The sequence below is a fragment of the Mixophyes fleayi genome, chromosome 4 (genome assembly GCF_038048845.1).
Source record: "Mixophyes fleayi isolate aMixFle1 chromosome 4, aMixFle1.hap1, whole genome shotgun sequence".
Taxonomy (NCBI): Eukaryota; Metazoa; Chordata; class Amphibia; order Anura; family Limnodynastidae; genus Mixophyes; species Mixophyes fleayi.
The window spans coordinates 42,032,247-42,048,102 of NC_134405.1; the positions used below are offsets into that span (position 1 = coordinate 42,032,247).

Below are 15,856 nucleotides of genomic sequence, written 5' to 3' on the forward strand. Positions count from 1 at the left end.
TTCTCATTAAAATTCCCTGTAAACAGCAGTTGAACGCAAAAGCAGTCCCCATAGGTTTCTGTGAGGACTGCTATTTTGCGCAATTTAGCAAGGTCCGAAAATCAAAGTCTTTTGGAACTTGTACCTGATCTGCAGATGGTATTAGCCCAGAGGTTCCCAAACTTTTTCAGTTTGAAGCATTCTTCGGGGTCTCCATAATTTTTTACCAACACTCCTAATCCAAAATAATTACGAGCAGTCCAGTTTTATAAGTAGTTGGGTCAAAATAACATAATAAGTATTTAGGTCAGGACAAAAATACGTATTAAGTTGTTTGCAAAAATACACATAAATCCATGCGAAAAGAATATTTTTATATATTTATTTCAGTTACATTTCTGTCAAAGAACAATTTGCAGCTATCATTAAGAGGAATAAGACCAAATGAATAATAAAACAACAATATGTACAAAAATTATCACACTGTACCCCTTCATGCTCACACTGTACCCCTTCACCATTACACTCTGCCCCTTCATGCTCACACTGTGCCCCTTCACCATTACACTCTGCCCCTTCATGCTCACACTGTGCCCCTTCACCATTACATTGTGACTTCATGCTCACACTGTACCCCTTCACCATTACACTCTGCCCCTTCATGCTCACACTGTGCCCCTTCACCATTACACACTGCCCCTTCATGCTCACACTGTGCCCCTTCACTATTACACACTGCCCCTTCATGCTCACACTGTGCCCCTTCACTATTACACTCTGCCCCTTCATGCTCACACTGTACCCCTTCACCATTACACTCTGCCCCTTCATGCTCACACTGTGCCCCTTCACCATTACACTCTGCCCCTTCACCATTACACTGTGTCTTCATGCTCACACTGTGCCCCTTCACCATTACACTCTGCCCCTTCATGCTCACACTGTGCCCCTTCACCATTACACTCTGCCCCTTCATGCTCACACTGTACCCCTTCACCATTACACTGTGTCTTCATGCTCACACTGTGCCCCTTCACCATTACACTCTGCCCCTTCATGCTCACACTGTGCCCCTTCATGCTCACACTGTGCCCCTTCACCATTACACTGTGTCTTCATGCTCACACTGTGCCCCTTCACCATTACACTGTGTCTTCATGCTCACACTGTACCCTTTCACCATTACACTCTGCCCCTTCATGCTCACACTGTACCCCTTCACCATTACACTCTGCCCCTTCATGCTCACACTGTACCCCTTCACCATTACACTGTGTCTTCATGCTCACACTGTGCCCCTTCACCATTACACTCTGCCCCTTCATGCTCACACTGTGCCCCTTCATGCTCACACTGTGCCCCTTCACCATTACACTGTGTCTTCATGCTCACACTGTGCCCCTTCACCATTACACTGTGTCTTCATGCTCACACTGTACCCTTTCACCATTACACTCTGCCCCTTCATGCTCACACTGTACCCCTTCACCATTACACTGTGTCTTCATGCTCACACTGTGCCCCTTCACCATTACACTCTGCCCCTTCATGCTCACACTGTGCCCCTTCATGCTCACACTGTGCCCCTTCACCATTACACTGTGTCTTCATGCTCACACTGTGCCCCTTCACCATTACACTCTGCCCCTTCATGCTCACACTGTACCCCTTCACCATTACACTCTGCCCCTTCATGCTCACACTGTACCCCTTCACCATTACACTGTGTCTTCATGCTCACACTGTGCCCCTTCACCATTACACTCTGCCCCTTCATGCTCACACTGTGCCCCTTCATGCTCACACTGTGCCCCTTCACCATTACACTGTGTCTTCATGCTCACACTGTGCCCCTTCACCATTACACTGTGTCTTCATGCTCACACTGTACCCTTTCACCATTACACTCTGCCCCTTCATGCTCACACTGTACCCCTTCACCATTACACTGTGTCTTCATGCTCACACTGTGCCCCTTCACCATTACACTCTGCCCCTTCATGCTCACACTGTGCCCCTTCATGCTCACACTGTGCCCCTTCACCATTACACTGTGTCTTCATGCTCACACTGTGCCCCTTCACCATTACACTCTGCCCCTTCATGCTCACACTGTGCCCCTTCATGCTCACACTGTGCCCCTTCACCATTACATTGTGTCTTCATGCTCACACTGTACCCCTTCACCATTACACTCTGCCCCTTCATGCTCACACTGTACCCCTTCACCATTACACTCTGCCCCTTCATGCTCACACTGTGTGCCCCATCAACATTACATTCTCATGCTCACCCGACTTCACATTCACGCCCGTCAAGTGGACAAGGGAACAGATGACCCGCAGCGCACACGAGATCATGGGTCCCGCAAGCGCACACTTTAGGAACACTGCGTGACCATGGAATCGAGCATTGCGGTAGAGGGATCTTCGGATCCCTCATCACATCTTACCTGCTCTCCCCTCCAGGCAAAATATTCACCGGGACAGCCTTTTAACATGACTACTGTCTCAGCAGAACACTTTTAATAAATGCTCATTCCTTATCCTTATTTGCGATAAGGCATGAAAATTATTGCGGCAAAAAAGTGGTAGATAATAGATCTGCCCCTAAGTATGATAAGCTTTGCAAGAAGTTTTATTAACACTTTTAAAACAGCTTGGGAATGCCTAACAACAGGAATATTAACAATGTTAACAATAACTTTCTACAAATAAAAGGGAAAAGTAAAAAAAAAATATGTATCCTTTAAACAAATATTAGCCTGACCCTTATGCATATAAAATCAGTTGACTGTTATTTGATTGCAAAATGTAATTAGCTGATACATAACAATGACCTATATATCATTCTACCCATTTCTTCCAGTAACACTTACATTATTTATAAGTTTGCCTCCATCCTCTGTCTCTTTTAATTGCAGATAATCCCTATAATTACATGTGTCCTTTTGTGTTTATTAACCAGACTAATCCTTATTTGGTTTTCTAACAGTATGGTGTTGGTTTTATGGAAGGATAATAAAGAAACTCTCTCCCGTCTCTTCCAGATTGTTCCCTGGGCTAAATATTATTACAGAATTAACACATCCAGCCAACATGAGGTTCATGCAATTCAAGGCCAAGGATAAATTCTCAGTGGTGCTGTCTAAACTGGAGAAGGTACATGCTGTAAATCTCCCCTTAGATCTATGTGACTGTCTCTCTAATGTCTGTCATCTCCCTATCTCTTCTCCTGGTCCTAATCCCTCCCTCAAAGCTCTGTCCTCTCGCAGAGGGAACGTGAGCGGGGGTCTAACCTGGTCTTCATGTTCAGACTGCCCTTTGCTGCTGGGAAGGTCTTCAGTGTCAGCATGTTGGATACTCTTCTATACCAGGTACTAGATATACTGGCTGTAACCCTTACTATCTCATTATACAGCAACATATATAACCTCTTCGTATAACTCATCCTCCTTACTCTATATTATTCCTATAAGCACTTTATATAACTTCATATCATCTTTCTGTATAACTCCTTCTTTCACTCCATAACCTCTACTTATAAACTTATAACTTTCCCTATTACTCCGTATATCATCTCCCTATAACTCCTCCTATTACTCTATATAACCTCTCTCTATATCTCCTCCTATTACTCCATATAACCTCTCCCTATAACTCCTCCTATTACTCCATATATCCTCTCCCTATAACTCCTCCTATTACTCTATATAACCTCTCTCTATATCTCCTCCTATTACTCCATATAACCTCTCCCTATATCTCCTCCTATTACTTCATATAACCTCTCCCTGTATCTCCTTCTATTACTCCATATAACCTCTCCCTATAACTCCTCCTATTACTCCATATATCCTCTCCCTATAACTCCTCCTATTACTCCATATAACCTCTCCCTATATCTCCTCCTATTACTTCATATAACCTCTCCCTATAACTCCTCCTATTACTCCATATAACTTCTCCCTATATCTCCTCCTATTACTCCATATAACCTCTCCCTATATCACCTCCTATTACTCCATATATCCTCTCCCTATAACTCCTCCTATTACTCCATATATCCTCTCCCTATACCTCCTCCTATTACTCCATATAACCTCTCCCTATATCTCCTATTACTCCATATAACCTCTCCCTATATCTCCTATTACTCCATATAACCTCTCCCTATATCTCCTCCTATTACTCCATATAACCTCTCCCTATATCTCCTCCTATTACTCCATATAACCTCTCTCTATAACTCCTCCTATTACTCCATATAACCTTTCTCTGTATTACTCCAGTTAATTTTCCTGTAGCAGCGCCCTGTAACCCCTGCTCTTGCTCACTCTTTTCCCCTGTATGGCACAGTCCTTTGTTAAGGATTACATGATCTCCATCACCCGTCTCTTACTGGGTCTGGACTCAATGCCTGGCTCTGGATTCCTGTGTGCTGTAAGTTATCCCACCTTCTATCCTGCTAAGTTCCTACACAGTTTGCATGCACATCCTATGCTTAGCTCATGCCCTGTGAACGCCAGTCTAGGGCCTTAGTCCAGACAGAAGGGTGATATGACCGTTAAGTCAAGTAGCAGTTACTGTTATGTATATGTAGGGAATCTGGATTGGGTCAGGACAGCTATGATGGATTTTAGAATTGACCAGGGTGTAGCAGTGATGTCAGTTAGAGTATGTGAGCCTGTTTCTTTAAGAGCAAAGTGCATTGTGGGAAGAAGACACTAGTGTTGTTGCTAATATTAGCTCTTGTTTATTCTTTGAATAGTAAAGCATTCTTCCAGATATACTCTGCTCATACCTTCCAATATTATGGATTTGAAAATTCGGGTATGATAGGCCACACCCACAATCCTCCAAAATAGTGAAGCCTCACTTCCCAAATCAAGAAGTCCTACCTGTATTTTTTGTTGAAATCGGAACTGTCCCAGAAAACAAACAGGTCTGTTGATAACCGACTTCTAAACAAATACAATTCTTTAGAGTTTGATTTCAGGGAAGAATAAATCAGTCATAAAGAAGACAGTGAGTTAGAGATATCCCACCTATCCCCCCCTCCCCTCTTTACATATTTCATGGTGATATGTCATTGTGTCACAGCTGTGATCAGCAAACGTGCTATGCGCTATGGCTCGCTCTGATTCTTGCATCTTGGCTGGTTGCAAGGCTGCTGGGGCGCTTTTTCATATCTTCATCCTGACTGCTTTTGCCGTCATATGACCTTTTTATCCTATCCCTGCACGAGGGCTTGTTTCTGGTGTAGCCTTGTGATTGGCTACCAGTACTGTAAGTGGCAGGAAGGGCTTAGACTTCCTGCCGCTGATAGCGTTTGTTCCTGCATCCGTGAAACATGCTATGTAGCTGCTGTTTTCTACTACTGACCACCTGTTGCCTGACCTTTGCTTTCTCCCTGGATTTCCCTGTCTGTTGCCCGTCTTGACCTTGTTACTGGACATCTTCGCTCGCCACCGGCCCTGACCTTTGGCTTGTCTCTGCTTATTCCTGCTCGCTGCCTGCCTCGACCATTTGCATTCTATCTGGTTATTCTCTTGTGTGCTGTCGGATGTCCACTCCTGTTCGCCTGTTACTTCCAGTCCTTTTACCCCTTTTGTTACCTGACACTACAAAATAAATTCCTACTATTCAGATCTCTTGGGGACATCCAAGTACCTGTGAGAGTATCGCTCTATGCAGGAAAAGTGGCTTGTTATAGGTGAAGACTTCTTATTCATCTTCTTCTAGGAATTTATCTTGTGTCCAGCAGGAGACAAAAATTTCACAACCTTCCAGCTTGGCTTTACCTTAATTTGCTAATTTGAGGAGTTTTTGTTAAATCAGTTCCAGGATTTTATTTTTGCTACTCAAGATGAAGGTTAGGGGCTCAGTTTATATTCTATCCAGAGATGAGCGGGCTCGGATTATCGCAATCCGAGCCCACCCGAACAGTGCGGATCCGAGGGCGATCCGAGCACTATTCGGGTACTTCCGGCGGGGAGAAACAGTGAAAGCGAGGCTGAGACTCAAAATCCCGCCGTCGGATCTCGCGAGACTCGGATTGTATAAATTCCCCGCTTGCTGCCGCCATCTTCAGTCGGGCTAAGATCAGGGAAGAGGGAGATTGGGTTTTTGAGTGGTGCTGTGTCCTGGTGCTGTGTCCTGTCACTCTGTCCTGCTGAGTCCAGTGGTGCTTTGTCCTGTGCTCTGTCCTGCTGAGTCCAGTGGTGCTTTGTCCAGTGCTCTGTTCTGCTGAGTCCAGTGGTGCTGTGTCCTGTGCTCTGTCCTGCTGAATCCAGTGGTGCTTTGTCCAGTGCTCTGTTCTGCTGAGTCCAGTGGTGCTGTGTCCTGTGCTCTGTCCTGCTGAGTCCAGTGGTGCTGTGTCCTGTGCTCTGTCCTGCTGAGTCCAGTGGTGCTGTGTCCTGTGCTCTGTCCTGCTAAGTCCATTGTTATTAAAAAATTATGAAAAAATTATAAAAAAAGTATAAAAAAAATTCTACTTCAATATATGAATACGTTCACTGTTCCTGCATTTCAGAAATATTAGTATTGCAATATTAAACTACGTTCACTGTTCCTGCAGTCCAGAAATATTATTACTGCAATATTTAACTACGTTCACTGTTCCTGCAGTCCAGAAATATTAGTACTGCAATATATAAATACGTTCACTGTTCCTGCAGTACAGAAATATTAGTACTGCAATATTAAACTACGTTCACTGTTCCTGCAGTATAAAGGAATTTGTTCTGCTGTATAACTCCAGTCCAGTGGTACTGTCCTGTGCCGCATATAATTTTTAAAGCCTTTGCCGGGTGTGTGTGGTTTAGGGGTACGCTCTCTTGTGCTGCATATAATGGAGTACAAAAATTTGGAGGATAAAGTAGGGAAAGATCAAGAACCACTTCCTCCTAATGCTGAAGCTGCTGCCACTAGTCATGACATAGACGATGAAATGCCATCAACGTCGTCTGCCAAGGCCGATGCCCAATCTCCTAGTAGAGGGCATGTAAAATCCAAAAAGCCAAAGTTCACTAAAATTAGCAAAAAACAAAACCTTTTGGCCTAAAAACAATATTGTGAGGTGTGAGGTGTTCAGAATAGACTGTAAATGAGTGGAAATTAATGTTATTGAGGTTAATAATAGTGTAGGAGTGAAAAAACCCAAAAATATGGATTTTAGCACTTTTTAAAAAAAAAATCAGAACCCAAAACCCTAAATCAGAACCAAAACCTTGAGTGGGGTGTTTTGGCAAAACCAATCAGAACCCAAAACTCAAAACACGAAAAGTGGCTGGTGCACACCCGTAATTCTATCTAGGTCTCACCAGTTCAGCATATAGGACAAACTGTAGAAGCTCTGTGCAGCTGTCTCCTGAGTTATCTGTGGAGGTAGAGATATTTCTCATAGGGGAACTGGGGCCCTGGGCATATCATCCTCTGCTGGTCCCCTGAGCGATCACGACCAGGATTAGTGTTCAGGCTAGATTTAGATATTTAAATGAGATTCGTAATTAGATATAAGCAAGTAAGGACAAAAGTCATAATAAAGCTCTGAAAAAAATAACTTGCTTCCAGCTAAATAAACATGGATTATCCTGCATTGACCCGGCATGTCTACTAGGACAGTATGCTACTGAACCAGTGCAGGCCCCACACATAAAATGGTGATGTACAATATTGTGCCATCATACAGACTGTTCTAGGGAACACATCTATGTTTCATGTCATATGACTGTCTAGTGCTCATGTCATTGTGCTCTGCACTGGCAATCTACTGTATGTAACAGGATACATGTCTCTTCACAGCTGCGGGTGACAGAAGAGGACCTTTGGATCCGTTGCTATGGGCGTCTGTATCAGAAGTTGTGCTCTACTACTGGGGATATACCTATTGGTATCTTTCGCACTGAGACACACATGTTACCAGCTTCAGAGGTACACCCTGGCCCATATCTCTATATTTTGGCTTACCTCCCTCCTTTGTCTATGATTCCAAATCTTTCTGGTTTTCTTCTATGTTTGTAGTGTACATCTATTCCTCTTCACCTGGCACTTTTGCCTGGAAAATTTAGAAAAGGTGCAGAACTGAGATGTCAGGATTGTGGCATGGATGCAGGATTTCCTGTGTTTGTGTATTTTATTTTCACTCATTTGTTGGCTAAAAATGTAATGCATGCAGATCTATTATACAATGTAAACATTTTGTCTTCATTTGTGCATATTGTAAATTTATAATCCAGTAGATGTCGCTGCCTCACTCCTGAGAACCGATTGCGGGCGAGTTCCATATTGGTACAATGTCTCTGGAATAAAGAGACACCTGCTGTTTTGCTAGGGTTATGCAATATTACATTGCTGGACAGCCTTTTAATGTTCTCACTGTGTCAGGTCTTTGACTACAGCCTGTCATTTCACTAGGGACCAGTCCTTCATGAATATTTGTTCATGAGCTGTCTCCGTGATGTCAGTGTTTCCTGGTGAATGCACAGGTTGTATTCTCATACATATGTCAGCCCATAAAATGTCTGCCTCCAGTAGGTGACAGGTGAATGCTATAACTCACAGAAAGCAATTTCTGAGTCTCTCATTCTTGCACTAACTTTCCTCTCAGTCACAAGTCTCCATCAGCGTGGAGGACTATGAGGACACAAGGGAGGGCCGCTGGGGAGACACTATCCAAAGCCGTGGCCCCCACCGCAACTCAACATCCAGCGACCAGTCCGAGCATCCCCTACTGCGTAGGAAGAGCATGCAGTGGGCTAGGAGGTTGTCTCGTAAAGGAGCAAGGCAGCCTGGGAAATCTGCCTCTGAAAGAATCAGCCAACAGAGAATGAGCCTTTACCGACGTTCAGAGAGGCAGGAACTCAATGCTTTGGTGAAGACCAGGATGAAACATCTGGGCCTCTCCACGGCGGAGTATAGTATGTATTATTGTCAGTGGATGACTGATAAATACAGACAGGAGGGAGCTATGTGACATGGAGTCTGTCCCCCCGCCACAGGGTGACACAGACAGGAGAGCGTTATGTGACATGGAGTCTGTCCCCCACACCACAGGGTGACATAGACAGGAGGGAGCTATGTGACATGGAGTCTGTCCCTCCCACCACAGGGTGACACAGACAGGAGGGAGCTATGTGACATGGAGTCTGTCCCTCCCTCCACAGGGTGACACAGATAGGAGGGAGCTATGTGACTTGGAGCCTATCCCTCCCACCATAGGGTGACACAGACAGGAGGGGGCTATGTAACATGGAGTCTGTCCCTCCCACCACAGGGTGACACAGACAGGGGAGAGCTATGTGACATGGAGTCTGTCCCTCCCACCACAGGGTGACACAGACAGGAGGGAGCTATGTGACATGGAGTCTGTCCCTCCCACCACAGGGTGACACAGACAGGAGGGGGCTATGTGACATGGAGTCTGTCCCTCCCACCACAGGGTGACACAGACAGGAGGGAGCTATGTGACATGGGGTCTGTCCCTCCCACCACAGGGTGACACAGACAGGAGAGCGTTATGTGACATGGAGTCTGTCCCCCACACCACAGGGTGACATAGACAGGAGGGAGCTCTGTGACATGGAGTCTGTCCCTCCCACCACAGGGTGACACAGATAGGAGGGAGCTATGTGACATGGAGTCTGTCCCTCCCTCCACAGGGTGACACAGATAGGAGGGGGCTATGTAACATGGAGTCTGTCCCTCCCACCACAGGGTGACACAGACAGGGGAGAGCTATGTGACATGGAGTCTGTCCCTCCCACCACAGGGTGACACAGACAGGAGGGAGCTATGTGACATGGAGTCTGTCCCTCCCACCACAGGGTGACACAGACAGGAGGGGGCTATGTGACATGGAGTCTGTCCCTCCCACCACAGGGTGACACAGACAGGAGGGAGCTATGTGACATGGGGTCTGTCCCTCCCGCCACAGGGTGACACAGACAGGAGAGCGTTATGTGACATGGAGTCTGTCCCCCACACCACAGGGTGACATAGACAGGAGGGAGCTCTGTGACATGGAGTCTGTCCCTCCCACCACAGGGTGACACAGATAGGAGGGAGCTATGTGACATGGAGTCTGTCCCTCCCTCCACAGGGTGACACAGATAGGAGGGAGCTATGTGACATGGAGCCTATCCCTCCCACCACAGGGTGACACAGACAGGGGAGAGCTATGTGACATGAAGTCTGTCCCTCCCACCACAGGGTGACACAGACAGGAGGGAGTTATGTGACACGGAATCTATTTAGTAAGTGAGGTAAACAGTGATAGTCAGGGACGGATTAGGAGATGTAGAGTGCAGTATATATTGTAAGGATCCCTCTATCACTATCAGCACAAAGACTTCCACGTTGTCAGTGATATCGTACTGTTCAGCCCCAATACTCGTCCAATGGTGTTCGTTTATTATCGGACATGTAGAGCGATTAATAGAGTCAGCGTTCATTAATGCTAATACACACTAAATTAAATCTTGGATAAGTCAGTCTTAATTAAAAATAACAATTTGATAAAAGCTTGATAAAGGTAATACAATTAAAATCACAATTAAAAAAATACAATGTTCATCCTTGTCCCATGTATCTGGGATCTAATATTTAATTTCTTTGTTCTGAAATGACTCAAACCCAACATCTCATAAAATGATCTGCTTCTTTAACAACAGTCGATGGTTTCTTTTCTATGTTAGTTTTTAAAATTAGGTCCAGCATCAAGAGAGGAAATATCTTATAATAATTATTTTACTTTTTTGAGACACATAACTTTGTACTTTCATTCTACACATTTCTCTATTTCTGGGTTATGAATTTGCTTCCCACTCAGTACTTTCCCTAAATTATTCTGAAATTTCCTGGAGAGGCTGATTCAATAGACCTCAAGGATAATCTTTTTCCTCAAATGCCTCAAACAGACACAAATGTAGATTTATTAGTACAATACCTGTAAAGTCTCCTCAATTGACCTTGAGTGATATTATTTACTGAGGTGGTGGTGATTACTATTATAATGTAGGAAAAAGCTACAGCAAGGCTGGCGACTTGCCCTTGATGAACTGTTGGGCATTCGCTATATTTTGTGAACCTCTGTGATTTATATTCTTAAGAAGGAGGACTGTTGTATGGCTCCAAAATAATTAAGGATTGCAAGGGACACAGACTAATTGGAACAAGCTGTGTTACCCAGTTTTGATCTACAAAGCGCGTTAATTTAATAAACGCTGCATTTCTTTGTTTGACTCAAGACACTATCTACATATAGATTAAGAGCTTAGTACATGCAGGTATTATAATTATTAATAGCCGGATAATAAATGTGCATTGCTGTGCCTTGATCACTTGAGAACATTGTATTTTGTACCTGTGCTTTTATTTGTATTCATTTATTAAGCTTCTATTACAGTGTTATATTTAATTAACTGGCATCCATGATTTAATTTGGTGTGTAATAATAAGCACTGACTGTTCTAATTGTTTTACATTGCTACGGTATAAGAGACTTCCAGACTCTTGTAGTCAGCAGCCAATACACATCAATTAAATTAGTTGTAGTTGTAAAAATACAGCGTTATTAGGCTTTCTTTATGTGCTTAAATGGTTATTATTGGACATGTCCGTAAATCATGATGATGATGATTATAAGTGCGGTTGGCAGGTGATTGGCCTGTTGGGCACTTGGTCTCCAACCACATTTGCTGATCCCATTGTTATCTGTCTCCAGCTCCTGAGTGCAAACCGGACTGATCTTGCCCTATTAAATGTGTGCGGCCGAGCCATGTAATTACAGCGTGTATGGCCAGAGTAACTGTGATTGAGGGTGATACAATATGTTCAAATGGTAATGCCTGACCTGTGTATTTGTCTTCCTCCCATAGTGGACATTATGGACACAGATAATTCTTTGTCATATATCCTTATAAATCCTTCTCCGGACACCAAGCTGGAACTTAATGATGTAGTGTGAGTTACTTACACCCACTTGACTTTGCTTGATGTTTTTCTTCCAAATGTGGAATATTTACTTAATAAGTGTATATGTGCTGTATCCCATTGCAACCAGTCAGATGCCTTCATTGTTTAACTTGATCAATTAAAGCTAATTGCTGATTGGTTGCTATGAGTTACTTCTCTTTTTCTCTGTGTTAATAGATAACCCCAGGCATCTTATTATGTTTACTTATACAGAATTCATCTTTTGAGTATATTTAGTTCTTTGATTTTGACTCATCCCTCTCCTTCAAACCTCACATTTAGTCCCTCCTCTAATCCTGACACTTCCACCTTCTGAATACATCTGAGATCAGGCCATTTCTTACCAAGGAAGCCACCAAAACTCTTATTCACTCCCTTGTAATCCCAAGCTTTAATTACTGTAACCTATTTCTCTCTAGCCTACTCAACTCCAGCGTTGCCCCTCTTAAGGCTATCCTCAATGCTGCTGCCCATCTTATTTTACACTCCTTCTGCTCTATCTCTGCTGTCCCACTTTGCTTAGCGCTACATTGGCTCCCGTTGGCCTACAGAATTAAATTTAAACTCCTCACCTCAACTACAACCTCAATAAACCTAAAATTCTTAAAATTTTTTTAATTATACTTAGCTTTATGTTTTCTTTACATATTTTGTCACTTGTAGTCACTCTCGATGATTCTACGTTGATGGGAAATCAGCAGATAGCGTTTCTCTATCTCCAGACAAGAAGATTCTATATATGATTATGTTCTAGATTTTCCCATTGATCCTTTGTACTTCTTCCTCTTGCCTCCCCTTCTTACACTCAGCCAAGTCTCTCTGTTCTGACTTCATGTCTTACCCTTGTTAATATAGTAATGTAATGTAGTTCCTCAATATTTTATTGAGTCTTTAGAATAACAGTCCTTCTTTCTGCTAGAAGTGTCATGTTGACTCTTGTTAATGCCTTTTCTGTGATTTCAATGTCCAGCATTCTTTGTTTCGTTCTCTGTTTCCTCGACATGTACTTCCTTCTGTTCCTTCTGTTCCTTGCTATATTTACTAAACTGTGGGTTTGAAAAAGTGGAGATGTTTTCTATAGCAACCAATCAGATACTAGCTGTCTTTTTGTAGAATGTACTAAATAAATGACAGCGAGAATCTGATTGGTTGCTATAGGCAACATCTCTACTTTTTCATACCCGCAGTTTTGTAAATATACCCCTTAATGTCTTTTGTATTATTATGACCTGCTGAGAGACAAACAGCAAGAAAAAGTTGACAGTAAATGTGAGGAAGCAGTAGGCTCTAATTTATATTTATTAATATTATATTTAATAACGCTTCACATCATCTCCTTCACAGTTACCTCATTCGTCCAGATCCTCTCACCGTCGCTCCCAATAATGCCCGGAAACCGAGTGTCACACGATCTGAGTGTCCTGGGTATGACACCAAGGATAGCACCCATCTATGATGCCTAATTGCCTTGAGTGGTGAAGAGACCAAGATCTTGAATGAAAAGAAGACAATAAAATAACATGAAGGAGATATGTTTCTTCTGAGCAGAGAATCCCGTGTCCTTCTTGATTCCATTGGAACTTCTCGTCAGGTCATAGGAATGGCACACATGGCTTCTTGCTGCATACATCTGTGGCTTGCTTCAGCTCCTTCTATCCCATTCTTTGACTTCTACGGTATCCAGGGTGTTGTAAGCTCCGTGTTGACACCTCATCGACTTTTCTGGAGGACAATTAAAAAGAGATCTGATATGGCAGGTCTTTTATAATGATTATCCGGTCTCAGACATGCCAAGTAATTAATTCTGTGTGCTCAGGTCAAAAGTTGCCCAGCCAAAGGTTTTCTGTTTTTTTTTTCTTCCTTGTATGGAGCCTACTGGTAACTGGTTGGGCATATCTGAGGATTAATGTCTACTAGACGTAGCCAGAGAGCTAAATGGGTCTAATCTTTCTTCCCCCTATGTGCAATCAGTGAACTAAAACCTGTATGAACCTACATAACTTTATCCCAAAGTTCACACCCACATTCTTGGTGATCGTGTTTTCTCTTTATAGAGTCACGAACATGAAATTTACATGAATGGACATTTTTAGACATTAGTAATCCATGCTAGGAATGACCACTGCCTGTATAGGGGTGGTGGTTTCTAGGCAGTGTACAATTCTTGATTGTCTAGTGATAGATATAGTTTATGTTTCTAGAGGCCTAGCACTTTACATTTATAAAAGGACAAAAGTGGTGCTGCCTAATACCTTGTAATTTTGCACCAGTTTTCAGAAATGTCCTCCTTTGTGTTTAAAAGAAGCCCTCCCATCTCTGTTCATTGTTCTCAAGTTCAAACCTGGAAATACCAGGCTGTGTAATATGTCCACTATGTGTTCCAGATAAGACCAGCTCTAAACCCTGAGCCCTGCAGGTACTATGGTATGCCGCATACCATGTTGGACTTAAGCCTAAAATGAGCCATACCTATGTGTTGACCAGGATGTAATGTATGTCGGCCGTTACAGTTGTGAGCCACTGTAGGGTGCATTTTTTGTTCGTGAACAGGAAGAAAGACTGTGCATCTCATATTTCCCTATAGAATAATATACATATATTTTTGCACTTCTGCAATAATAAAATATTCTTATATTTTAATAGAGTTTATAGTATGGGGACGTTGGCATATACAGTATGGGAAGAGGTAATATGGTGCATATCATCAGCTGATAGACATCTGCTAGGAGTAGTAGCCACTTATTTATTATTTATCATCGTTCATTTATATAATACCACACGGCGTAGTACAGAGAATATTGTTGTGGAGATTTCTGACCAACACAGCCAAGTAACATACATGCACATTAAATTGTGTTGTGTCACATGATGCAGTGTAAGCACTCAGATGTCCTGGCTCGGGCTTTAGGTATTAAATGTGATTGTTTGTCAACGTTGAGGTTTTTTTTGGTGCCAATTGTAGATTTGTCTCTTTGTGCCTGTGTCCGTCTAAAGACGTCTAGGTGCCATTCTATCTGTACCCTGTGTCACCAGGTTGCCAAGTACTGTCTGAATGCCTGCTGTAGAGCTGTTACACTCTGTATGATGTACATCCCTAGAGGTGTCATAGCATATATCCCATGTACACATGTGAGATCTATAGAAACCATAATATAGACAGTCCTAGAAGTTGCTGGAATGCGATTTGTTTCATTTGCTTGAATGTAAAGGGATATACATCCCGGTCATTAACACTGTGACAAAGGACTTCAAAATAAAGACTGATAAATAGAGGCTCAACTGTTTCCTCTTTATTTATGCTGAAATTTCCATTTCTTTTAGTATTATGAGCACTTACCCACTGAGTCAGTGAGACGTAAAAATAAGAGTTTACAAAAGTTCCTTTTTCTTTTGGTGATAGTTAGCTGTAATGTACATGCAGGAGGGGGCTGCGCAAATTACACTATACTTCATGGCATTGGAAAGGCAGACAGCATATACAAAACACCACAAAGCATTTATCATCATCATCAACATTTATTTATATAGCACCAGCAAATTCCGTAGTGCTTTACAATTGGGAACAAACATTAATAAGACAATACTGGGTAATACATACAGACAGAGAGGTAAGAGAACCCTGCTCGCAAGCTTACAATCTATAGGACAATGGGAGTTTGAAACACAAGGACAAGCATTAAGTAAAAAGGTGAACCAACCAATGGCTTTAAATTAATGTCAGTGATACCCAACACATTGTTCAAGTAGTTAACATTTCCAATATAATGTTCTGGTAAATGGCACAACACTCGCTCCAATATATTGTTCTAGTAAATGGCACAAAACTCTCTCCCATATATTGTTAAAGCCAGTGACACAATACACTCACAAACATATTATACATCTCCTGAAAGGGAGTTAGG

At 42.8% G+C, this 15,856-nt stretch overlaps 1 protein-coding gene across 4 annotated transcripts in view; it reads left to right on the forward strand.

Annotated features, from left to right (window-relative positions):
• Positions 1-15,226, forward strand: part of LOC142151294 (potassium channel subfamily T member 2-like) — a 111,942-nt gene extending 96,716 nt beyond the window's left edge. For 2 of the 4 annotated variants that reach the window (XM_075206793.1, XM_075206794.1), the window contains exons 23-29: positions 3,029-3,140; positions 3,254-3,355; positions 4,338-4,421; positions 7,785-7,913; positions 8,590-8,899; positions 11,858-11,942; positions 13,299-15,226. In XM_075206793.1, coding sequence (XP_075062894.1) covers positions 3,029-3,140; positions 3,254-3,355; positions 4,338-4,421; positions 7,785-7,913; positions 8,590-8,899; positions 11,858-11,942; positions 13,299-13,410 — 934 coding nt within the window. In that variant the 3' untranslated portion in view covers positions 13,411-15,226. The remainder of the gene's footprint in view (positions 1-3,028; positions 3,141-3,253; positions 3,356-4,337; positions 4,422-7,784; positions 7,914-8,589; positions 8,900-11,857; positions 11,943-13,298) is intronic. The other 2 variants (XM_075206796.1, XM_075206797.1) reach the window with 2 other exon arrangements.
• Positions 15,227-15,856: the final 630 nt, after the last annotated feature.